This window comes from Miscanthus floridulus, chromosome 7, assembly GCF_019320115.1.
Source record: "Miscanthus floridulus cultivar M001 chromosome 7, ASM1932011v1, whole genome shotgun sequence".
Classification (NCBI taxonomy): domain Eukaryota; kingdom Viridiplantae; phylum Streptophyta; class Magnoliopsida; order Poales; family Poaceae; genus Miscanthus; species Miscanthus floridulus.
This window is the reverse complement of record NC_089586.1, coordinates 98,220,728-98,246,006: the sequence shown is the minus strand read 5'-3', so window position 1 is coordinate 98,246,006 and position 25,279 is coordinate 98,220,728. Positions and strand designations below refer to the sequence as shown.

The 25,279-nt window shown below is 49.7% G+C and overlaps 3 protein-coding genes across 5 annotated transcripts; 2 read left to right on the top strand and 1 right to left on the bottom strand.

Annotated features, from left to right (window-relative positions):
* The first annotated feature begins 11,694 nt into the window (after positions 1-11,694).
* Positions 11,695-13,961, top strand: LOC136463919 (L-type lectin-domain containing receptor kinase SIT1-like). The gene has a single exon (XM_066462890.1). It carries the CDS (start codon positions 11,713-11,715, stop codon positions 13,747-13,749), a length of 2,037 nt encoding a protein of 678 aa, XP_066318987.1. The 5' UTR covers positions 11,695-11,712; the 3' UTR covers positions 13,750-13,961.
* A 3,874-nt stretch (positions 13,962-17,835) lies between these two features.
* LOC136467396 (membrane steroid-binding protein 1-like) lies at positions 17,836-20,522 on the top strand. The gene is made up of 2 exons (XM_066466082.1): positions 17,836-18,318; positions 19,588-20,522. The coding sequence occupies exons 1-2, from the start codon at positions 17,993-17,995 to the stop codon at positions 20,336-20,338; spliced, it is 1,077 nt and encodes a 358-aa protein (XP_066322179.1). The 5' UTR covers positions 17,836-17,992; the 3' UTR covers positions 20,339-20,522.
* Positions 20,523-20,882: 360 nt separating this feature from the next.
* Positions 20,883-23,527, bottom strand: LOC136467397 (uncharacterized). Of its 3 annotated transcripts, none has more exons than XR_010761560.1 (7): positions 22,845-23,526; positions 22,662-22,755; positions 22,020-22,141; positions 21,705-21,824; positions 21,510-21,608; positions 21,091-21,427; positions 20,883-21,011 (listed from the first exon to the last, which is right to left on the bottom strand). XR_010761560.1 is itself a non-coding variant. In XM_066466085.1 (7 exons), exons 2-7 carry the CDS (start codon positions 23,163-23,165, stop codon positions 21,386-21,388), a joined length of 798 nt encoding a protein of 265 aa, XP_066322182.1. In that variant the 5' UTR covers positions 23,166-23,198; positions 23,304-23,527; the 3' UTR covers positions 20,883-21,385. The 3 variants fall into 3 exon arrangements, 2 of the variants coding, with proteins under 2 accessions (XP_066322182.1, XP_066322180.1); XM_066466085.1 differs by having other exon boundaries at positions 20,883-21,427; positions 22,845-23,198; positions 23,304-23,527; XM_066466083.1 differs by having other exon boundaries at positions 20,883-21,427; positions 22,845-23,198; positions 23,309-23,526.
* Between the last annotated feature and the right edge of the window lie 1,752 nt (positions 23,528-25,279).

Sequence of the window (25,279 nt, the reverse complement as noted above, 5' to 3'; positions counted from 1 at the left end):
GGTGGTTGTGGTGCCTTCGCCAGAGCATCCAGGGACTACGCCATCATGATCAGCCACAACCCTAACAACGGCACCTAGACGGGGGGAGCTCTCCACCGAAGAAAGGCCGCCATGGCTGATGGATGTCTCTGACATTTCATCAAGCTTCATGAACTGGCTGATCTGAGCAGTAGCAAGGGCGCAACCCCCTATCGATGTAGTCCTAGGTAGCTTCCCCACCGACAAGGCTCACCTAGAGAAGCTTTGCTAGAAGAAGTCCCCGTACGGCCCCCTTTCGACGAAGGGCTCGCGCACGACGACAAAGCCGACGACGCTCAGCACCCTCCAGTGTGCCTCCTCCTTCGGCAGAAGCGGCCCCTTCTCGACAAAGGTGGCTAGCACCATCTCATCTATGTTGGATGACCTCCAACTCAACATCGGACTCTAGATTTATGAATAGATCTGTGAGTTCTCCTCTCCCTTGCATTACCCTCTCTCACTTAGGAATCACCGTGGCATGCAAATGCACTAGACGAGAAGGAGAAAGGAGGAGAGGTAGCGGCTCAAGAATAGGCAAAGGAATGGGATGAGAACTCCTCTCCCCCTCCCTATTTAAGGAAGAGGCGCAACAGCTGAGGAAAGGCGAAATGTTGGGACGAAAAACTCTCCCCCTTCCCCTATTCAATGCAGATGGGAAATCGATGCTGACAGGAATCCAAGGGGGCGCGCCTAGACCGATGGGACATGCTCTGGCTGACAAGACGTTGCCTGGTCAAATAGGACATTGCCTGGGCATAGCCCACCACTACCAAACACCGGGCGCGAGAATCAGGGCGCACCCGTATGCAGGCGACTCTCCGCTTCCCTAGGCAGGACCTAGAAAGACCCAACGATGGAACCCCCATCAGGGGGAGCCCATCAGGCCTCCTAGGTCGATCGGATGGCCTAGGTAAAGCGCCAAACGAATGGCCACCAAAAGATAAGCACCTCTGTTTACTTATTTTGCGTGTTAATTTCATTATCGAGCCTCCGACCCCAGCAACGGCAGAGGCACGGACATCGCTCGGGGGCAGCCAAGAGTGTCTACTCATTTAGATAGTTCTCTTTGCCCGACCCCTCCTTACATTTGAAACTGGAGACATGGTGTGTAGGTGTAAAACTTTGAGTAAAACTGGACGAACCGCTAGACCCTACGTCCCGATGGCTATGGTATTTTTGTTCACCAGCATAATCGAATTCACAGTTCCTAGTACCCCAAGCTTTAGCATCCGCCTTCTCGAGAAGGGTTTGGAGGGGTTCGCCTATAAGATCTCCTTCAAGGAGAAGCTCTCAGGTCGCCTAAAGTCAATCGAACGGCTCGGATCACCACCGAGAGACAGAAACAAAAAATTGCGATGCTCGTGCAGGTCACACCAGCCCCGTCACAAATGTCGGACCCGAACCCCGCATGGACATGTCCGGTAAGAGCTTCTTGTCGCTCATGCCACCAAGGTAACATTACCGACCCCTGCTTTCATTTCAATTAAATCAAACATTATTCCCATATGTCCAAACGTTGCATATGCAATCGCTGCATCTCAACACTTTATGTCGTGTCACAAAGCGGCACCTGCCTCATTTGATATGAGCGGCAACTAACCAAGGTTCGAAGGCCAACCGCCTAGCCCACAAATGGCTTGAGGTCGCCTCGTGTCAAACAGAGCCAGGGGAGAAAAACCGAGATGAGCCCCAGCGGCCTTGCCCGACCCTGCTCAGAAGCGGACAGGGACATCTTGACCTTTCTCGTTCGATTCTAACCTCGAGCCAAACCCACAGAATCTCCGTCGAGCAGAGGCCAACGGGCCATTTGAGCCTATCGAATGGCTCAGGCATCTATCGGGAGGCGGGTTAAGAAATAGTGGAATGCCACATGAGGGCTCTGCCGACCTCGTCAGCAAATGACGGACCCGGATTCCACATGAACATACCCGTTAGCGAGCTCATTGAGCGTGACACTTGAGCCATCGAGGCAAGTGTCGTCAGCTCAGCCCCTTCGGTTGCGGGAAACCAAGGATGGGGTAACGCACGAAACACGATCGACCCCTGTCAGACCCTAAGGGGCTCAGGGGCTCAAGCCGCTTGATCCGAGATCAAGAGACTGAGGTTCAAAAGCTGGCTCGCGAAGGGTCTAAGGTCACCTCGTGTCAAACAAGAACCAGGGGAGAAAACACATATGAGCCTCAGCGGCCTTTGCCCAACCTGTATTAAGGCGGATAGGGTCATCTCAACCTTCTAGTTCAATCCAGCCTCTAACCGATCCCATAGAATCCCCATTGAGGGGGAATCTGTTGGAAGGCGGGTCAAGGAGCGATGGAACGCCACCCGGGGGCTTTGTCGACCCTATCGCAAAGCAACAGGATCGAATTCCGTTCGAACATCCCTATTAGCGAGCTCATCATGCACGTCACTCGAGCCGTTGAGGCAAGTGATGTCACCTCAACCCCTCCAGTTGTGGAAACCATGGACGGGGCGACAGTCACAAAATGAGCTAACCCATGACTGAATCCCCACCATGCGTGGGGGCTCGGGGGAAGGCTAGGCTAGCAATGAGACCAAACGCATGGTCACGGAACGATCATTAAAATCCCAAGTAAGGGGTACGTGCGAATACAAGACTAAGTTTGCTACCCTCACTTCGGTCTCCAGTAACATCCGGCCCCAGTGACTGTAAGGGGTCGGATCTCACTCGTGGGCTGATAAAGGTATAAATACCTCCTTTTTTGAAACAGCCGTTGCATCAGACCTCTTCCTCACGTTAAGGTTGACGGCAAGGTTTGTGGGAACAGAGAAAGAGCATGTCTGGTAAGACTGCAAAAAACCCACACCTCGATGGCTATGGTAACTTTGCTCACCAGCACAATAGAAACTTCCCCCTTATACACCTCGGGCCCTATGGTCTTAATGAACGAAAGGGTCGGATCGCATAAACCATTTTTCTTGAATGCAAAAGGGAAGAAAGTAAGATCAAACAAACAAAACAAAATTACAAAACTATTTTTGGACACAAAAGTATCGACACTTGTCCATAAATTATAGATAAATGTTTATCAGACTTATTCGACTAACTACTTCCTCAGAGGGAGAACTATGTCTTTCAGCCTGTTCGCTAGGTTCCGCGCAATAGGAGTCACCGCCTTCTCAATCTCATCTAGCTCAGAGTTTTCATAGCCGGGCGTGAAGCCGAGGCTTATTGCCTCCAAGTTAACTTCCTGATCATAATGAGAGTGGGCAACATCAAAGGCTTGGGTGATCCCAGCGTGAAAGGCGTTCTCCTCAAGCTGGCGCACCCGCACCGTGATATCTATGGCATGGGCCGCAAGTGAGCCGGTTTCCTCTAGCCATGCCACCCCTAGGTCATCGAAAATAATCCCGACGACAGTGCATAGGAGATCATACTCATCACTCTCAGCCTAAAGAATCCCCACACCTCGACGAACTCCATGCCTAGCCCGGCAGAGACGCTCTCGGCCTCCAGCCTTCGGGCCACCATGACTCCAAGATCCGCCTAGAGGGAGCTGACCCCCTGGTCACGCTACTCATGGGTCATGCCACACTCTGAGCGGAGTCTTTCTATGGTTTGGCATAGCTCGTCTCGCTCCCTACATAGCCGGGTGATCACCTCGGCATCCAGATTCGCCCTCTGCTACAAGGTCGTGGACCTTTCCTCGGCTTCTAGCTTGAGGTCCCACTCCCTCTCTAGCTCTTCCAGGAGCTCGATGGCCCACTGCCTAGCCTCGGCATCCTTCTAGAGCAGCTCATCCCTCTCCTTTCGGACCTTGGCGGCCACCTGCTCGTCCTGCTGCACCCTCATCGATAGATCCTAGAACATCCCATGGTTCTCCTCTGCATCCCGACGCGCCTCGGCTTCCTGCTATTGGGCGGCAGCAAGCTAGGCGCTCACATCTCCACACAGCTAGGCCTCCTTAGTGAGGTGGTCCCATTCCACCTTCTGCTCATAGAGGAACCGGGATTTCTCCCGGCTACGAGCAATGAGGGACTAAAAAGAAGACCAGTATCAAAAATACAAAAATACATGAAGAAAGAAGAAAGCGAGACGGAAGATCAAGCGGATACCCGGCCAGTGGGAACAATGATGTCATGTAGGACACCCCTGGCCTAGCTCAAGGCATCCATCATAGCCGAGAACCCAACGTCGAGACTCCCGCTCTATGCTCTCGGTAGCATCGTCGAGTGAGATGAGAGTCAACATTGGGTCTTGAGGAGCCATCCACTGGAGCGGCAACTCACCCTACATAGGCGAGCGGCTACCCCCCGACATTAGGGCCGAGGGCGACCCCTCACTGATCCTCTCCACCACTACCATGATGTCCAGGGACCCTCCATCCGTATCCCCCTCCGTTCAGCCCGCCTCGGGCACCGTCGCCTGAGCCACTGGTGGCACGGATCGTGCCGCTTCCTCGGTCACCATCATGGCTGCGTCCGGCTACACCTGGCTTGTCATGATCATGGTCACCTATGCTTGCGACATCGGGTGCTCCACTTGTAGTGTCGCACCCACCAGAGAGGGTGCCACAAGCACGGGCAATAGCTCCATCCGCTCCAACATAGGCGGCTGGGTCACCTCCATCGTCGTCTGCTCGGTGATCCCTGAGGGCGCTTCTTTAGCCCTGGCGCCTGTTTGACCTTCCGAGGGCACGAGCACCACCGTAGGCGACGCCTGATCGGCCAACAAGGCCACAACATCAGCTCCGCTCCTACCTAAAATAGGAGCAACGTTGGGTGACGACGTCCGTCCCACCTAAAGAGCAACACTCTTCTTGGGTGCCAGCACCAAAGAGCGGCCCTGTCTCCAGAGTCTACAAGAGTTTAAAGGCATAAGGTCACACTGAAAAACAAAAACACAAAAAATAAAGGAATCGGTGACTTACTCTGGCGATGTTCGACGGTAGGGACGTTTTGGGGATGAACCCTAGATTCCTGCTCTAATTCATCGGGGTAGGACCATTTTGAGCCTGTCCCCTGCTCCAGGGCAGAGGGACTCGTCTCCCTTGCCTCTGAGGGTGCGGTGGCGAAGCCACCCCTCTCTGTCAACACCTCGGGCGCAATGGCAGATCCGCCCGCCCCTATCAAATCATGGGGCGCGATAGCAGAGCCGCCCCCCTCCACCGTCACCTCAGGTGCGGCGGTGGATCCATCTGCTCCTATTGGTCCTAAGGACGGGCCAATGGTCTAGGCCACCTCCATCGGCCTTACGGCCACATCTTCCCCGGCGTGAAACAGGAAGGGCCCCTACATGGACGTGTGGGTACCTGTCAGTGTACCCTCGCTCTCTAGGACATCCCACTCCACATCGACAACTACCTCATCATCATCATCTTTGTCATCTTCGCTGTCTGTCTCCTCTCCTAGCTCTCGTGCCTGTTGTCTTTTCTATTTCTTCTTCTGCTCGGACTCCTTCATCTTCCTCTGCCACTCGGCTATGGCGCGGTTGGTCGCTGCCATGAACTTGTCCTTTGGTAGTGGAGCCAAGCAATCCATAAAGACAAGTTTCTTCGGCTGGTCCTGCTATCCCAATGTCAGCACCGAGGGGTCAGGAATTCAAGTAAAAATGAGACACGGGGAAGGAGAACTTACGAAGTCGATGAACCCCGGTTCCGACCGCATCAGGGGATGCCCCGGCACTAGATACATGAAATCAAGGACGACGCCGGCATTGTCCTTCAAAGGCTCCATCGCCTCCTTGATGCGCTGCGCCACTTCAAAGAGGGGGGTGCTTTATCGATAAGCACCATCCCTTCAAGCGATGCTCCAAGCACCATCTGGGCAGGGGAACCATGCGTGCCATCAGCAGCGCCACCCTCCTCATGTGGTAGGCGCCGATGATCCCTGACCCCTTCACGCCCCTCTCCTTCAGAATTTGGAGGAAGGCGAGATGGTCCTTGATCCTCTTCTTGTCTTTGTCCGGGACACCCCACTTCCACGACTCCAAGACCTCTTCGATGATGCGCCCGGAGAACATTGGCAAGGGGGCGGCGATGTCATCCTTGACATAAAACCAATGCGAATGCCACCCCTTGTTGGAGGTCGACAAACGCATCGACGGGTATTCATTCACACGGTTGTTGCGGAGATGAATGCCGACACATCCCACCAGCACGCTCAGCTCTTGCTTCCCAGCCCGCTTCTTCAGAAGTTTGACGGCGAAGAGATACCGCCACAGGTCAAAGTGGGGACTAATCCCCAGGAACCCCTCGCACAGGGCGACGAACGCCACAATGTGTTGGACCCCATTGGGAGTAAGGTGTTGCAACTCCACCTTGTAGTAATCCAGTAGCCCCTAAAGAAACTTGTGGGCGGGGATGGCGAATCCCCACTCGTGAAAGCAAGCGAAGGACACCATGTAGCATTCGGGCGACAACGGCTCATCCTCATCACCGGGCAGCCACCACTCCTCGATGGCGGTTAGTGGGCAAAGGAGGCCATGGCGAACAAGGCCCTCCAGGCACTGAGGGGTGATGTTAGATCTGCACCATGGCTCCATTGAACGATTGGAAGGGGGGTGGATGCAAGATTGATGGTGGCTGCGGTATGAACGCAAGCTTGACGATGGTTGCGATGCGAGTGCGGGAGGCTTAGGCAATTGGTGGTGGAGGTTGTAGATGCAAAGGCGAGGAGGAAAAGTATGAAACCTTGGGGGCAAACCCCTTGGTTTTATAGGGGCGACGGATGCGAGAAGGGTAGCCACGCACCTAGGTCTTCGAGCCTACCACGATACACCACCATGTCATGTCACGGAATATGCGCCCACGATCCCTATCCTTTCCCACCAAAATCGCATCAGACGTTTCGCCTTCCCGAGCAAACTAGGACTCTTTTCCCACAGAAGGGATACGGGTCAAAAAGGTTTTCTCCGACCCGCCTGGGCCCAGGAGTTCAAGGGCTGGCCCAATAGTCTCGACGGCCGTCCCAACAAGGGATTGGCCCACGAGCGGCCAAAACTCAGGCGCACAAGCCTCAAGGGAGCCTCGATCCGCAATCAAATCCCAACCGGGCTAACCCTGGACGAATCCCCGTGAGCGGGATACTAGGGTTTCCTTTAAACTGACCAGTTGATAAAAACCAAATCTCACAGCCATACCCATGAAGGGTCCAAAATTACCCCCCGACTGATTCTATCCAAATCACCCAGGGGCTCGGGGGCTACACCCGTCGGGTGCACTCGCGTGAACCCTCTGGTGAATCAAAATACCCCCGGGCAATTCTGTCCGAATCACCCGAGGGCTCAGGGGGCTACACCCGTCGGGTGTGCTCGCGTGCACCCTCTAGCAAGTCAAATCACCCCAGGCGATTCTATCCAAATCACCCAGGGGCTCAGGGGCTACTGTCGGGGACCTAATATCAGGGTACCCAATGAGGTGGAACTAATAACTATCGAAAGTTGATGCTCCCGAACAGACAAGAATGCAGCTACACTTCTTGCCCAAAGGACTGAAGATTGGCTCCGCCTCACCCAATGGCTGAGCATAGGCTTTGCCTTGCCCGATGGCTGAGGGTAGGCTATGCCTCGCCTGATGTCTGAAGGCAGGCTCCGCCTCGCCCGATGACTGCACCCTGCTCCTTTATAATGACGAGCACAGGGTACGACAGGACATTCGAGTCAACCATAGTCCCAAGGACCATGCCATGCACGCCTATAGGAATGTACCATTAGGATATGACGGGATGGGCGCTTTAAGCCCTTTCCGACCTGACGGAACCCGAACAGTGTTGTAGGCGTCGACTTTTGTCCTACAGTGTTGTAGGCGCCGCCATCAGCCCTTGGGCGCGGATACTAACACAGGCATACAACAACCACTACAGTCTAAGAGAGAACTCACGTCATCAACAGTAACAGGCATATAGTCACTTCCATGTCTACTCCCCATAGAGTCATGGCTCGGCACCGTGACACACCGCACCGTCCGCCGGGGGAGGATGGGACATGACCACTCACTGAAACGAAGCCAGAGCCTAGCCCTATTAGGATCAACGAAGCATGTTATCCCTGGCGTGGTCTACCATGACAGTAGGGCAGGCACAAAGGAAAAGGAAGACCGACACCTTCGAAGGACCTTCTCTACCTTTGGTTTTTTGCTCTTTCTCTCATCTGTAACCCCTGCTCCCCTTGGCCTATAAAAGGGAGGGTAGGACACCCCACTAAGCGGAGGGATTAACTCCACACATAGCACACAGCCAAGCAGTAATCAAGCTCTTGGCGTTCTTTCAACCTTTCCATTAGAGACTTGGGACCTATCCCTCTCTCGACCGTTTGCACCCTAGACGTAGGGACATTCCGCCCGAACTAGTATAAACCTTGTGTCCTTTAGTACACCATCCGAGCCTAACGCACAACAATATAAATTTACTAGTTGGTGTTTGTTCGAAACACCGACACATATATAGTAGGCCATTACCTCATTCAATAATGATGATTTGTATACTAAAGTTTACTTGATTGTCTTCTTTGCAACATCCATTGTTGCCATTATCTCAGGAGTTGTTAGTGTTTCATCACCATCTGCTATCCTCATAGCAATGAGAAGGGGTTGTGATGCTTTTATACAATGCTCCACTATTTTCTAAAACTCAATGGAAATGATTGTGTTATCAACCAATTGCCCTTTGACACTTCTTGATAAGTTGCTAGAATGTCATTCATCACTCACAAACAAACTTCTCAGACCCTATTTGTGCCTATGCATGCTTGCTAATGTGAGGTAGGAAGTAACAAAGCGAGTAATAGCAGGCCTCAAAAGATCTCCGTCAATCTTCTCTCATAAGATCAAGAATCCTCCCATGCTTCCAGATAAACCTAACACCTTCTTAGCCAAATTAATGCAAGAGCTAAAGTCATGTATCTTTAAAGTGTCCTCCATCGTCAAATCCAAGCCGTGGGCAACACATGGTGTCCAAAACAAAGTTGGGATCCTCTCCATAAGAATTCTTCCAGCAGCCTTGTAGTTGGATCCATTGTCTATGACAATTTGCACCACATTCTCCTTCCCAACCTTGTCAATATGTTTCTCTAACAAGACTATTAACATAGATGCATTGGCTATCTCACTTAAGCATCAACTGAACCTAAGAAGAATTTTCCTACTAGACTATTTGCAAAAGAGTTGATGAGATGGTGGTGGCTAGTGTCAGTCCATCCACATTCTCCTTCCCAAAACTCATATTGCTTTTCTCATATTATATTCAACCATGGCAGCAAGATCTAGCAGCAATTGAGCTATGGATTTAGCTACTAGAGATGCTCCAGTTGGAGCAGCCGACGACGCTGAGGCAGAATTACCTCCACCCCCTCCTGAGATAGCTTCATTCTTAGGTAAATAGACTTTAACAGTTGCATGACGTCGAGCATCCTCTGCACAGCCACACAAATGTGTTACAAGTTGGAGGCAACAGTCATAACACAGCAGTAGAGTAGCAGAAACAGACACCACCTTCAGAGGAGGAAGAGTGGTAGCACATCTTGCAGCTTGAGGTGACCGCCTTCCAGGCATCGGGGAGGGAGCTGAGAGGCCAGTCCCCGGCAGGAAAGAAGCGGGCAGAGCTACAAGGGTCCCGGTAGGGAAGGCATGGGAGGAGTTGCGAAAGGAAGTATAGGCATGGGAGGAGCTGCGAAAGGGGTGGACGGGTGGGCAGAGTTGCGGACGCCGATGAGGGAGATCCGGAGAGAGGCGGCCAGGCATAGACCAAAGGAAGGAGCTGCGAGCGGAGTAAAGGAAGGAGCTACTGGTGGAGGTGGAGGCGTCGACGCCTGCGAGGGAGAGTAGAGCAGATAGACAACTGAGCGGGAATCTAAAAAGAAGTGGGTGCTCCATGGAAATTCTTCGTTGCAGCTCTCCACTCGTCTTCACTCTGTACATATATACTATATATAAACCGTAATGGGTCAGCAAGGGCGAGCCAAATTCCCCCCCTACAAATTCTTGGGCAGGCCCAACTAGTCGTTTGGACATCCTTAATCATACCAAAGATCCTTATCAGGTACCGTGTTACGATAAGCCAAATTCGTTCTGTTCGCTTCACTGATAAGTCATGACTGAAAGTACTGTTGGCTGATTTGTTGTGAGAGAAAAATATTGTTCGTTGGCTGAAAAGATACGGCTTATAAGTTAAACGAACAGGGCAAATAACATTGCTAAATAATTAAATAAACAACCTGCAGTCACCTGCCTTCTCAATTCACATCGCCAGTGCTGCTCCTCAAGGCCTCAACATCCCCCCGCCGGCCCCATCCTCAACTACACCATCGCCGGCGCCACTTCTCAACCCACCCATCGCCGGATCAACCCAATTCCGTCAGCCGGCGCTGCTCTGCGTTCAATCTTTGACCTCTCCGACGAGACGCCGTCAGTGGTGCACGGGCTCCGCTAGTCGCGACTTGGCTGCAGGCAGTTGCTTGCAGGATGCACGGGCGCCGTGGTGTGGTGAGGAACCAACGTCAATTAGGCCCCGTTTAGTTTCGAAAATTTTTTGCTTTTGGCTACAGTAGCACTTTCGTTTTTATTTGGCAAAAATTATCCAATTATGGACTATTTAAGCTTAAAAGATTCGTCTCACGATTTCTCGGCTAACTGTGTAATTAGTTTTTTTCGTCTACATTTAATACTCCATACATGTGCCGCAAGATTTGATGTGACGGGAAATCTTGAAAATTTTTGGTTTTTGGCTTGCATCTAAACAGGGCCTTAGCAGGAGGAAGAAGAAAGTACACCTACCGTTAGATCTAGATCCCTACGGTCCAGACTGTTGACTGATACTTAAATAAATTTTCAGTCACCTGCCAAGAATACATTGTTTCAAAAAGTCTAAGAGTTGATGATATCAAATACACTATTTGAAAACAAAGTGACTATATAATACTAGCAAGACAAATTCGAGGAAACCGTTCGGCATTTCAGACATGATTTGTAAATATTAAAATAAATAATTGCACGCGAATTGCACACCTATTCCCCCAATCATTGCGTACGTAAAACAAAAACGAAAGGGGACGCTCGGACACACGCGGTTTAGCACAGGAAAATAAATTGTGTGGGCGAGACGCGCACGGACACATGCGTGCGCTCCCCTCTCCGATGGATGCCAAGTGGAGGCCCACAGCATCGCACGCATCGCATCTAGAGTTGGAGCCGTGGTCCTCACGTCTGTTTGCCGGTCCATCGGAAGGAGAGCGAGGACCGCGGCTAACTCTAAATACGGTGCGTGTGATGCCGTCGGGCTCCACGTGGCGTTCATCAAGGAGGGGAGCGCACGGAGATCTCGGTGCGCCCCTCTGGGGCCACCCAATTTATTTCCTAGCACATAATAGAGTAAGGTCGCTTAAGGTCTTCTAGAGGATTTTGTTAGCAGAACGCCAGAACGGTATCTTTCATAGTGACCGTGCAACGATAACCACATCACTCTGGGCTTAACATTATCCCCTCGTCCCCATAGTTGTTCTTGCAGTTTTGTAAGCCCGTACTGAATTAAGTACAATTCGTCGGGCTTCTCTTGGAAGTTTCTTCCACATGTGTAGACTGTAGACCTTGGCATCTCGACACGTACGTGTACGTCCAAACTACACGACCAACTAATCGTCTTCCGTCACTTATCATGACGGTATACTCGGACCGATTCTTCCATCTTCCATATGCGTAGCTCTTAGCATGTTAACCTCAGCAAACACTCGATGCTGCAAGAGCCATGGGGCAGACCAATCGCAAGCCAAGAATCATGCGCCACATTCCATTGCTTCTCTTCCTGACACTCCATCGCCTTCGTCTGGCGGCGGCGACGGCGGTTGACCAATTTACCTTCGACGGCTTCGCCGGCAGGAACGTCACGCTCGACGGCACGGCTGCAGTCACCCCAAACGGTCTCCTCATGCTGACCAACGGCACGACGCTGCTCAAGGGCCACGCCTTCTACCCTTCCCCTCTGCGGTTCCGCCACGACGCGGCGAGCGGCGACGGCGCCGTGCGGTCCTTCTCGGCCGCCTACGTGTTCGGCATCGTCAGCGAGTACGCCGACCTCAGCAGCCCCGGGCTGGCCTTCGTGGTGGCCAAGAGCACCGACTTCTCGACGGCGGCGCTGCAGAGCCAGTACATGGGCCTGGCCAACGCGGCCGACAACGGCAATGCCACCAACCACTTCCTGGCCGTGGAGCTGGACACCATCGTCAACGCCGAGTTCGGGGACATGAGCAACAACCACGTCGGCGTCAACGTGAACGGCCTCGTGTCCGTGGTCGCGGACAACGCGGGCTACTACGACGACGGCACCGGTGCGTTCCGGAACATGAGCCTGCTGAACCGCACGGCGGCGCAGGTGTGGGTGGACTTCGACGCGCGCACCTCGTTGGTCAACATCACCATGGCTCCCCTCGAGCTGCCCAAGCCCAGGAAGCCGCTGCTCTCCACCGCAGTGAACCTCTCGGCGATCGTCGACGGATCAGAAGCCTACGTTGGCTTCTCGTCGTCCACCGGCGTCGTCGCCAGCCGCCACTATGTGCTCGCGTGGAGCTTCAGGATGGACGGGCCGGCACCGCCGCTAAACATATCGAGGCTGCCAGCCTTGCCGGTGACGATCACCAAACCTGATCCGTCAAAGATACTCAAGATAGTGTTACCGATAGCATCGGCGGCATTCGTGTCGGCGCTGGCTGTCGTCGTCCTTCTGATCCGGCGGCGGCGGCACAAGTACGCGGAGCTTAGAGAGGAATGGGAGGTCATGTTTGGGCCGCACCGATTCTCATACAAGGATCTGTTCCATGCCACCAAAGGTTTCTGTGACGAACACCTGCTTGGCATCGGCGGATTCGGGAGGGTCTACAGGGGAGTGCTACCTGTGTCCAGGACAGAGGTTGCGGTGAAGAAGGTGTCCCATGAGTCGAGGCAGGGAATAAAGGAGTTCGTCGCGGAGGTGGTCACCATTGGCCAACTCCGGCACCGGAACCTTGTCCAGCTGCTTGGCTACTGCCGGCGCAAGGGTGAGCTGCTGCTAATCTACGACTACATGCCAAACGGTAGCCTCGACAAGTTCTTGCACAATCAAAACAGTCTTGTTTTGAGCTGGGGCCAGAGGCTACGAATCATCAAAGGCGTCGCATCCAGCATGCTATACCTCCATGAGGATTGGGAGCAAGTCGTCTTGCATCGAGACATCAAGGCGAGCAACGTGCTCATCGACGCCGAGATGAACGCAAGGCTAGGCGACTTTGGCCTGGCGAGGCTGTATGACCATGGCACCGACCCGCACACCACGCACGTGATTGGAACAAGGGGGTACCTTGCTCCGGAGCTTGGGCACACCGGCAGGGCATCCAAGGCGTCCGACGTGTTCGCCTTCGGCGTGTTCATGCTAGAGGTCAGCTGCGGCCGGCGGCCGGTCGTGCAAGATGAGCACGGCGACCACCGCTTGCTGCTGGACTGGGTGTTCCAGCACTGGCGCCAAGGGACGATCACCGACGCCGTTGACCCGCGCCTCCACGGTGACTTCGCCGTCGAAGATGCGAGCCGGGTGCTGAAGCTGAGCTTGCTATGCTCGCACCCGTTGCCCGGTGCGCGCCCTGGCATTCGGCAGATCGTCCAGTTCTTGGATGGCAGCATGCCGCTCCCGGAGCTGTCGGAAACTCACCTAAGCTTCGACTTGCAGGCTCTGATGCAAAACCAGGCGTTGAAGGCGCACTCTTCGTCATCTGCCGTAGCTGGCAACATCTCTGACATCCCTGCAGCGAGATGAGCGAACTGCTGCGAAGGAATCTTGATTTCGTCGAGAAATGCCAAAATTTTCAAGATTCTCCGTCACATCGAATCTTTGGACGCATGCATAAAGCATTAAATATAAATAAAAAATAAAACTAATTACACAGTTTAGACGAAATCCACGAGACGAATCTTTTAAGCCTAATTAGACTATAATTGGACACTAATTGTCAAATAACAACGAAAATGCTACCGTGTCGTTTTGCCAAAAATTTTGGCAACCAAACTGGCACCAAGGGAAAAGCTCTCTGTATCTGTATTCTGTAGTTCACACTTCACAATGTTTATTAATTTCTTATTTGGAGCTAGTCAACTGCGAGGTTGATCTTTTGGATTTTCTTGCTCTATATTGTAAGATTGACGATTTGACGTCTCTAGAAACACGTGAGGCTTGAAATTGACTGCGAAGTGCGAACGAATGGATGGACTGGCGACTGCAAGACGTGTGCAAGATCTGATCCTGTTACGAACTTACAGGCCATTCCCTCTAAAGGGCGTACTCAGCGCAAAAAGCTCCTACTGCGTGCAGGTTCTGGAAAAAAACAAACTTACAGGCCATTCGCTGCATGTTAAAAACCCTTTGAAATTTGGGGCATTTTTTATTGGGACACAATATAGGCCCCGTTCGCTGGTCTGAACTTTAGCTGAAACTGGCTGAAAAACACTGTTCCAGCTGAATTGTTGTGAGAGAAAAACACTGTTCCGGCTAAAAAAACAAGCCGAACAAGCCAAATTTAAGACAAGCGAACGGGGCTATAATGGCCTATCAGCAATCATTGTTTTGTAATCTCCATAGTTTAGGATTCGAGATCAGATACGATGTACATCGAAGGTTACGTGTACAACAAAAATGCATGCATAGTCAACTTCGGGAACTGTTTGCAGCCCTCGCCGTGGTGACGTGCAGCGTTCGTATGAGCACGCTGCACGCTGTATATCGTTGACGACTTGCGTTCCGTCGCTCAAGCAGACAGAAATGCAAGCGAATGAAAACAATTAGGGCAGACAATAACATATACTGTACGTTGTTATCTGCAGCGATGTAGACTGTATTGTTCATTGCATTAATATTCTGTGGCCGTCAGCAGGGGTATAGATGGCCAAATGGGCGTGCCCGGCCCGAAAAAGCACGACACTAGCACGGCCCGGGCACGAAGCTATAGCACCAGTGCCGGCACGAGCACGATCTAGGGCCATGCCTGGGCCGCAGGTCCGGCCCACGGTGTCGGCACGGGCACGGCACGGAAATTGGGCCAGCACGATGCAGCCTGATTATGCTTAGCCGTTGGATTCATTTAAAGCATTTGTCACCGTTGGATCTAGAAGACCTAGGTATATAAACAAACTCTCACCTCACACACTCTCAGTCTCCTCCCTGTATCCCTCTCGGCCGTCATTTGCTCACTCTCAGCACCACGCGGACAGAGGAGTCAGAGGCGTGTGGCTTGGGTTACGGCGGTGCTCGCGGCCAACGCGGACAGAGGAGTCAGAGGCGTGTGGCTTGGGTTGCGGCGGCGCTCGCGGCCAGATGTGTGTCTTCGCGGTGGCGGCGAGGTGCGTCCGGGGTTGCGTCCCCATGGCAGCGGCGCGTCCTCACGCAGGTGCTGGCGCGCAGCCAGGAGCACATCCTCGTAGCCGACGACATGTCCCTGCGGCGGCGTAGGCGCATCCGCGCAGCAGGTGGAGCATGTCCTTGCGGCGGCGCACGGCGGTGGCGATGCAGGCACGGCGGCGACATGCGGCTGGGCGCGCGTCAGCGATAGCAACAGAGCCCGGTGGCACAGCGGCCCGCGTGCCCAGCGGTACGGCACGGCACGCCTAATGCCCTGTAGTGGCGTGCCTGGGCTATGACATGGGCACGGTGACACGATACGGCACGGCAATGCCGCCGTGCCTGATAGTGTCGTGCCTCATCGTGCCATGCCTCGTCATGCTAGTGCCGTGCCGTGCTTGGACGGCCCGTTTGGCCATGTATAAGCAGGGCGAATCTATAGTATGTTGTCGGGGTCGGCTGACGGCTTCCAAGAAGCTCCTGTACCCTTTGTTTTCTGGCCAGCTACGACCCCAGTAACATTGAAATCCGACCCCGGCAGGCCAGCTCACAACTCACAAAAGAAAAGCCCACCAAAAGTCACCAACAGGCTAGCAGCCTGTTCGGTTGGCTGGTTCGTATCGTTGCTGGTTCGTGAAAAAATACTGCTGGCTGGTTTGTGTGAGAGAAAAATATTGTTCCAGCTGAAAATTTACGATCGTTTACGATAAGCCACAGCCAAACGAACAGGCTGTACAAGCCTAGAATTCTAGCGTGAACGACTGCTGGCATCCTTGTAGATCGATCTACGCTACAAGCTCATCGCCTACGACGCCCTTTCAGCTTACTAGCTCGTTCATCAATCTCTGCCTGCGGCAACGAGGCGGCCGCGCCTCATGGCCACGAACTGACGGCTGGCACTGTGGGGCATCTGTTCGAGCCTAAAAGCTTGTAGTGAAGGTACGCCAAATTAATCCGTAAACTTGTAATTGTTGGATTAATCTATCCGTTCTTCTGTAATTTCCTTCAAAAACTTGGCCGCGTGCCCTATTGGCTTGTGACTCCTACGAGTTATTGATGTCTAATGTCTTAGATTTGTTTTTGTTTTATCTCAGTTGTTTGAGAATTGAGATAATCGGAATTCAGAAGCAAACATGTCATAGTAGTTCCATCCATAGAAAGAGCTTTCTTCTCTTCATTCGCTGTAATTTCAGGTAAGAAAGTTAGTGATTTCTAGTCATATAGGTGTCGCGGCTTGCACATTATTCATTATGTGCTTTAGTTTTTAGTTGTGTTAACTAATTTTATAGGCAATCAAAGGTCAAAGCACACTAGAACGCGTCTAGTTACAGTAAGAGGTAACCACATCGTAAAAAAATTATTGTCTCCAATTTATGGTATTGCTAATTTTATTCCTTTACGAATGCTTAATTTTGCAATTTGTCGTCGTTATTAATATTTATGTATGTTATGCATGGTGTTAGATTACTATACAAATGCTTAATTTTGCAGTGTGTCATCGTTATTAATATTTATGTTGTGCATGGTGTGTTAGATTACTACTATAAGTTTAGGTCATGAGTCTTTGTCGACCCTGGCAGTAATTTATCCTAGATTCTCCACTGGCCATCAGCTACGGGTGGTGCAGATTCTCCATCTGATTCTGATTCTATGTGGAAGCTGATTTCCTGAGAGAAGTGGTTCTCTTTAATTCTTTAGCATAAGCTCTCAAAATCATGATGGAGAATCACTCCACAAAATCAGGAGAAACTATTTTTTTCAAGTCTTAGCCACTTAATTCATTTCATAGAACCACTTCATATAATCAACAGATAATCACTTCTCTAAAATTGTTTGGCAGAGCTGCTTCAGCCGAAAATCAGCTGGAGGGCCTTGGTAGGCTGTTCGCTTAGCCTCTAAGGATCAGAATTTTTTTTTTTTTTTTACAACAGCTCTGCCAGAGCCTTAATAGGCTGTTCACTTAGCCTCAAGGATTCAGGAAGAAAATGGCCCAAACGGCATAAGGATTCCAAGCGCACTGGCTACTGGGCTGTGTGATTGACTGATTGCACAGCATCAGCTTGGTGGGCTCAGGTCGCACGGTCCCTCACAAACGGTTCCAAAAGCCCAGTAATGTGATTTCCTCAGCCCACCAATTGAAAAAAGATCGCCTTCACCTGGCACACTGACAGCCTCTGATGTTCAATGTTAGAGAAAGAGAAACCACACGATTCCTGATTTTTCATGTCGACTTGTCGACAATGTGACTTGACATTTTTTTCTCCAGAAAACCTGACTTGACGGCAAACCTATCTTCAGTTCTCCATTCTCCGAATCTGGTTCTTTTTTTCTCCGTTTCTGTCTTCAGCAAGGAGAGAGACAGGGAGGCTGGCTGGTGAATGAAAACTGCAAAGGTGAAGAAAACCGCGCGGTTGCAAGTCCCTCTCCAACGCTGACCCGCCGGCTGCCGCCAGGTCACCACACCACCGTCATAGACCGCACCGCACAGCCCAAGTCCCATCCACCGCGCGGTGCTGCTCCCCCTGTCCCCCAGCGCCCTCTGAAAAAAGGCGCACGCTTCGCGCGTCCCATTTCACCTGTTCCCTTACGTTGCCCCCTCCACCTTACTCTGTCGGTTACACGTACTACACCCTCTCCCTCTCCCCTTGCCGGTCGGTTTGCTCCGTCCATGGCCATGGCGATGGCGGAGTGGTGGGATGCGGCGACGGCGGCCGTCGCAGCGTACACGGGGATGACTCCTGCGGCGTTCTTCACGGCCGTGGGGGTGGCCGCGGCGCTGTACGTCGCGGTTTCAGGACTGCTCGCGCGGCCGGCGCAGACGTCAACGAGGAGGGAGGAGGTGGCGGCGGAGGAGAGGGCGTTCGAACCACTGCCGCCGCCGGTGCAGCTCGGCGAGGTGACGGAGGAGGAGCTGCGAGCTTACGATGGGTCCGATCCCAAGAAACCGCTGCTCATGGCCATCAAGGGCCAAATCTACGACGTCACGCAGAGCAGGTACGTGCTTTCTAGCCTGTTGTTTTGATTTTGTTTGTGATGGAAAAACTTGGAACGGAGACAATAGCAGTCTAGCACCCCTAAAACTCTCATAGAATCTTTTCTCTAAAAAAAAATACTCTCATAGAATCTTTAGCACGGAGTACTAATTTTTTTAAAAATAAAATGGTTCATATAGGAGTCTTCGGTTAATCTTTATTACTAATCGCAAAAAAAGTTAATCTTTATTACTGAAAAAACAAATTAGCAAAAGGAAGATGGTTGGACTAGAAAATTAACTCGTCATTTCAGTTAGTAATCTTCATGTCGGCAAAAGCAAGTGCAACGGGAAAGCTGAATTTACGGACCTTGCCATGTGAAATCAAAGGAGAAATCTCTTAAACTAATTGTTTTGTAAGGATGCTCAAGCGCCACCGTGGCTCTTAATAAAATTCAAGTGATTCCTAATAAAAAAAAGTATGAATTTTCTTCATTCCAATTTTGTTTGCTCAAAAGACAACGTTTTTCTCTTTCAATAAATGATCATCAAGCAGTTCTTATTCGAACCTTGACTCATCAATCATCGTGGCTCTAGTATAAATCTAAGGTTTTAATCCAATTGATTCATAGGATTGCAACAAGATAATTTCTATCAAAAAAGCACTATAAATTTTGATACCAAAAGTATAATTGGATTCGTTATGGAATATATTTACGTAGTATATGTATTTTGATACCAAATAAGTATAATCGGATTCGTTATGGAATATTTACATACTGACCATCCTTGCGGTTTCTAGATGCTGGTCAGTCCCAAATAGATTCATTTCTCATGTAAACGAGCGCGCTTCAAGTCACCACATTCAGCAAGAGGCTTTCAGCTATTGTGAGCTCAGTTATTTTCCTTCGTCAACTGTAGATTGCTCAGATGGTAATATACCTATCTGACCTTAGAAAATTCTGCTGATTCTTGTTCTAATCAAATGATCTGACCTTCAAGGGGAAAATCAGGTGTTATTTTCTCTTTTAGAAGATTTATCAGAAAGGAACAGCATATCTGATGGCATGAAAAGGACTAGATGGTCAACCAGATACCATTAAAGTACTTGGTTCTGGATGATATTCTATGTCAAGACTTCTCTGTTGTTTGGATTCTGACATTATTCATATCTGCCCTTCCAAATTGAGCACTATTTTCCCAGTTGATTTTACAGGAACCAGTAGTGTTCATGAACATTACATATTCCTGATTGCAACATGTTCATCTTCCAATTTCATCTCCTTTCGCAGGATATTTTATGGACCTGGTGGCCCGTACGCATTGTTCGCTGGCAGAGACGCAAGTAGGGCTTTGGCAAAGATGTCATTTGAAGCAAGTGACTTAACTGGTGACATTTCGGGGTTAGGTCCGTTCGAGGTGGAGGCCTTGCAAGAATGGGAGCTCAAATTCAAGAGCAAGTATGTTACGGTTGGAATAATCAAGAAGACTGTTCCACTCTCAGAGGGAGATACTGCAAGGAGCGCTGTGACAACTGAAAGAGACATAGATGCAAGCACTTTTGAAAGCAACAATGTGCCAGAACCGAAGGAAACTGGAATGACAAACCAAGGGAGTGTAGCGGAGAAGATAACAGAATCACCGGATGTCGATGTTAACACAAGCTCCCATGAAGATACAGAGGAGAAGGCAAATGAATTGCCAGATTCAGATGTGACAAATACGAGCAACCAAGTTGATGCAGTGGAGAAGCCAGAGGAAACACCAAACGCAATTGTAAAGAACAGGAGAAGCATTGAAGATGCAGTTGAGCCAAAGGAAACACCTCAGGGAGTAGATGGGAAAGATAAATGTGAACCTGAAGACGCAACAGAGAAGCCAGATGAAGCAGCAGATGCCGTAGAATTAAAGAACACAACCAGTCATGAGGATGCTAAGCAACCAAAGGAAACACGGAATGAAGATGAAAAGGATGTAAGCAGCCATCAGCATGGTGAGGAGAATCCAAAAGAAAATTCAGATGCAGAGGTCAAGAATGCATAGAGTTGGTGCTGTTGCTGGGAAGCTTTCTGGCTATCTGAGCCAGTTAACATAATAGAGTGTAATGCACATTGTGGCCAGAATTCAGATGAATTCTTGTATGGAGTATAATTATACTTAAAGTAAACTAATAATAACAATAATAGTAATAGTAATAATAACAATAATAAAGGTACACTCTGGTCAAGGTAAACTGTCGTTCACGTTGGGTCCAATTATGCAAGCTCTTAATTTAGTATTTTACATATAAGTATTTGCAAATGTTGTTCTAGTATGATAGTATCAGCAGGAAAAGATGTAATCAGCATTTTGAATACTGATTTTGTTCATTGGTTGCTATAGCTAAGGATATAAACTTATGGGCACGTGCACATCATTTGAATTTAGCCTGGATGGTACTAGAAGGAAGATCTTTTGGGTTGATTGGTTATCAATTGGGGCATTAATCAAGTTAGGATAAGCATTAGGGCCAAGCATGCAGTTCTACACCTTCGAATGATTGGTTTAAACTTAAAAAATGACTTTACATCTTATTGGTCACAATCCATTCTATACAAACGATAAATCAATTATCACTCCAAGCTTCAGCATGAGTTCAACAGGTGCAACCTTGCACATATCTCCAACAAACGTATTCAAACATCTTATGCTTCTACATCAGTGACCAAATAAAAGCCTGAAAAAGCATATTCACATCAGCCATGACATATTGGCACCAGATACCATTTTGGAATTTATACGATAAACAAGCTTACATGTACGTTGATCTACTTTGTGATCCAAGATCACTGATTCTGTAATTCTTTGTACACCAAATTGTGAAACTTGGAAGAATCAGCACGACCTATGTACAACAGATAACTTGTGAAACTTGCATAAAACTAGAAGCTCGTTCTCGGCATGAGCAGTTTTGCAATTTCCCATTGTGTTTGCAGGACTAAATAGAAGAAAGAGTTCATATACTCTGCTTGTTCCTCCTGTTCTTTCCATGTTTAATTTGAGAGAGAATTGTCGAAGATGATATCAGATATGCGTTAATCGAATATCAGATCATTCTCTTCTATGTGATCCTACGAGTAGAGACTCAAGATTCTGCATAAACAAAAGGCAATAATGGATTTTGAGCTATCACCAGCAATTAAATGATACAGAACTACAAAGATAAGTCCCCTACCTTCACTGATCGATTAAGTTCTTCAATCTTATGGAGCAATATATTGTCAGGGATTTTACCCTTAGAATCAAGGGCAGCGCGGATTAGGGAAGCTTTAACCTGCAAATAGTAATTCCAGCGTTAGAATCATGGACACCCAGCAGGAGCAATCAAATTTCAGTACAAACAAACATATGACCAGGGCTGCAGCACTACCTTTGCACTAGGTGAGTGTAATCCACTAGTTGGAATATGAGAAGGGCCTTCCTCGGAGTACGATGTAGTTTTCAAACTTTGGACTTCTCTGATGCTCCTGGAAGCTTCTCTGATTACAACCTTCACAAAATAGAAACAGATGTCAGCAAACAACCAGCTAAGAGGTGATTGGAGAAGTCCAAAACCGAAATGTTATTTTCAACCGTGAAGGATTACTGTGGCTATAAGATGGTAAAACAGATTAACAGGTGTAAAAATAATAAAAAAAATACACCTTTATAAGGTCCACTGCAAGCAGTAACACAGAGCAATCACCTTTGTTAGAAAATCTGGATTATGGACACAATGAAATTGCAATTCATCCACTGGAGCAGGTTTCCCATGGGCTATGCTTTCTATTCTAAACGTGTATAAGATGTAGGCAGATTGTAGACAGCCTACATAATAGATCCTTTTTTCAGAAACATACAAACATACAGTTCTAACTTTTAAAGAAGGCCGTTTCACAATTTTCTGTTCAAGTTTATGCATGACACACGAACTAGTGTAAGATAGGCATATATACCCTTAACTTTTAGATAAGTAAAATGCATTAACATGTCCATCAGTGATTTTTTTTCCTTGAACATTCAGTGAATTTTTACAAAGAACCAATGCCTGGTTGAAGGACATAACAAAATTATAGCTTTACGCAAATGAATCCATCAAGTACGGTATATAGGTATGCACAGCTCTCCTTCATCGTTCCATGAAAAAGTGGAGTATATTGATGAATTAGGAAAAACAAATGCTGGTGCTAGCAAAACTTCATATCAATCATAAACAATGTTGAAAGGGACCATAAAGAATTTTCAGCTTAGTAAAATGTAGAGACTGTTTTGTCGTATTGGTTCGCACAAACAAGAAGTTGCGAAAAGTTGAAATTGAAATAGAAACTACCGAACTACAGTCATGTACCTTGCTCAATTATAACATCAACAATCAAATGGAGAGGTACTTTAATCTCTTTCTTAACTATCCCCTTGAATGGCAAGTACGAAGGCCTAGTCGCCTGAAACAATTTCATACCCATTCAGCGTTAATCTGAGAAGTGAAAAACTCCAGCACAACCAACCAATCAATACTCAAGACAACCAATACCTTGTACACTATCTTATTTTCGGTGACAAAGAGTTGGCGGGACAGGATGTCCCTCTTCAGCACGTATCTCTTGTACGGGAGGTAGAGCAGGAGCATCCCGATCCCCCACGCCAGGACAAGCAGCAGGGATATGAGTGCCCAGATGATGGTGTCGTACTGAAGGTAGTTGGGCATGAGCTCTTGGAACGAGGCCCGGTACACAACTCTCGCGGCGGCGTCCGCCTCCTCCTCCTCATCGCCTGCCTCGCGCGCTACATCCTCGACCAAGCGCGTACCGGAGGCGCTCCTCTCGCTCAGTGTCACGGCGTGGCCACTCAGCATGCCTTCCTAGTTCCGGCCAGGAGCCTGCACGGTCTGATGAACCAACGAGCTCCCCTAACTCAGCGGCAGATTCACTTGTCCTCCCGAGAGAATCGGCGCTGATTGGCGGATGGCGAGTGGAGGAGAGGAGAGAATCACCTCACCTGTAGCTGTACTAGGTAAGTGGAGCCGTGGAGGCAGAGCTCAAGCGGCGGCGATGGATGCTGGGAGGAGAGAAGGAGCGGCAGAGCCCGATTGCCCGAATCACGCCGCAGGAGGTGGAAACGAGTGTCTCTTCTTCCCCTGAACCACCTTCTTCTTCTTCTGCCCCACTCCCGTTGTCCCGTCTCTCGCCAGAATCCTCTCGTCTCGTCCTCGCCGTCACGCGTGCGGAGCAAGAGCAGGAAAGGTCGGAGGGTCGTTATTGGGCCAGCGAAACGTGAGCCCAACCGTGTATTAACTCATGTGGGCTATGCACGGAACGTCGTCACAAACGCAAGCGTCGCGTGGCCCATCCAAAACACGGCGGAGCGGCGTGGCGAGCCCGAGTATGCGGCGATTCTTTTTTCCCACTTTTAGGTTTCTCACGGGCTCAATTGCCACCTTCCTAGGTACTTATCGACGGAATATCGTCGGTAGTCCTTCTAAAGTTATCCTACAAAGATAGATCAATTAGTAGAGGTGTATATAATTAGGAAAAAAAGGCAACAGAGATACAAGAGTTAGACAAGTTCGAACCGTCAGCACGACGTAATACCATACTCATGTGGTCTGTTGTTTTGTATTGACTATCGTATGATATTACGTGTTTTTTGAGGGGTCCTCTACCCGCCGTATATAACCGGAGGTAGGGTTACAAGTCGGTTAGATCTAGGAGATAACAGGTAAGTAATAATCGATTACAGGAATCACAGGATCGAGCATATCCTAACAGATCTCGTAGCACCTTCAGGATATCGCCCTTGATGTCTTGCGGTACACGCTGAGCAGCACCGTGCACCGTAGGTCTTCGTCTTGTGGGCTAGATCGCTCCTGGCAGCGTAGCCCATGTAGTCCGTCATGGGTATCCGGGGTCGTACCCCCCACAGCTAGTCCTCGAGCGCCTTGTATCCGCTGTGCAACGCCGTCTTGAGCTTATCCAAGCAGGAGTAAACAAAGCCGAGCAGTCAGACTCATAGTCCGACCACCCTAATGAGTCGTCGAACAGTTGTGAACCGTAACCGACCAGCTTAACTGTCCGGCCGAGCTCGGGCTTACCCAAGTGAAGCTTGCCAGAAGGATGTAAGGAGCTCAAGTTCAAAATCAAAAATTTCCTCGCTATGAATCAAGTGTGTCCACTTAGAGTCCGACCACGAGAAAGGAAGATAATCTTCTTCAACTTCAGGAGGCACGAAGTCTTCCAATGAACATATTAAAGAAAACACACTCACCATAAGGTGAAGTGTGCCCACTTACTCCTCGAGCCTAACAGTAGGTGACGTGGTCACATGGTGCTAGGGTCCAAAAAGTAGAAAAAAGACAGAAGACCAGCCGAATAGGCAACCAGCCCACGGGCTGAGCCCTAGAATGAAAAGCGCACATTCACCACAAGGTGACGTATATCCACTTAGTCCCCGAGCCTGACAGTAGGTGATGTGGTCACGTGGTGCCAGGGTCAGAAACAACAGTAATCAGAAAAAAGTCCCCAATATGGTGAGAAACCGAATCATAATAATGTAGTCCCCGAGCCACAAGTAAAAATCTCGGATAAATCAAGAAGTGTCGATTACTCAAATCGTGGAGAAAAAAAACCAGAGTAATGACTGTAGAGTAGAAATTACTGAGCCTTGATGGTATTACGGAGAGGTCGGCGAATATTCGGTGTGCAGTACCGAGTTGCGTCAAAAAATGGGCGATATGGGCCGCAGTTGCGCGGAAGCCCAGATAACGGTCCAGCACGCCGCTTTGGGGAATTTGGAAGGGTGCAAATCAGCATGGTGCGGTTTTCCAAAAACCCTTGAATGCGAAAAGTCAGGAGGGTGTCTTTATAACTACGTCACCGCACTCCACGCTCCCACCTTTGCCACTCCATCACTTCATTTTCTTCCTCGCCCTCACGATCCCCATTCGTATTCACATGCACTCCGCCGCTAGGG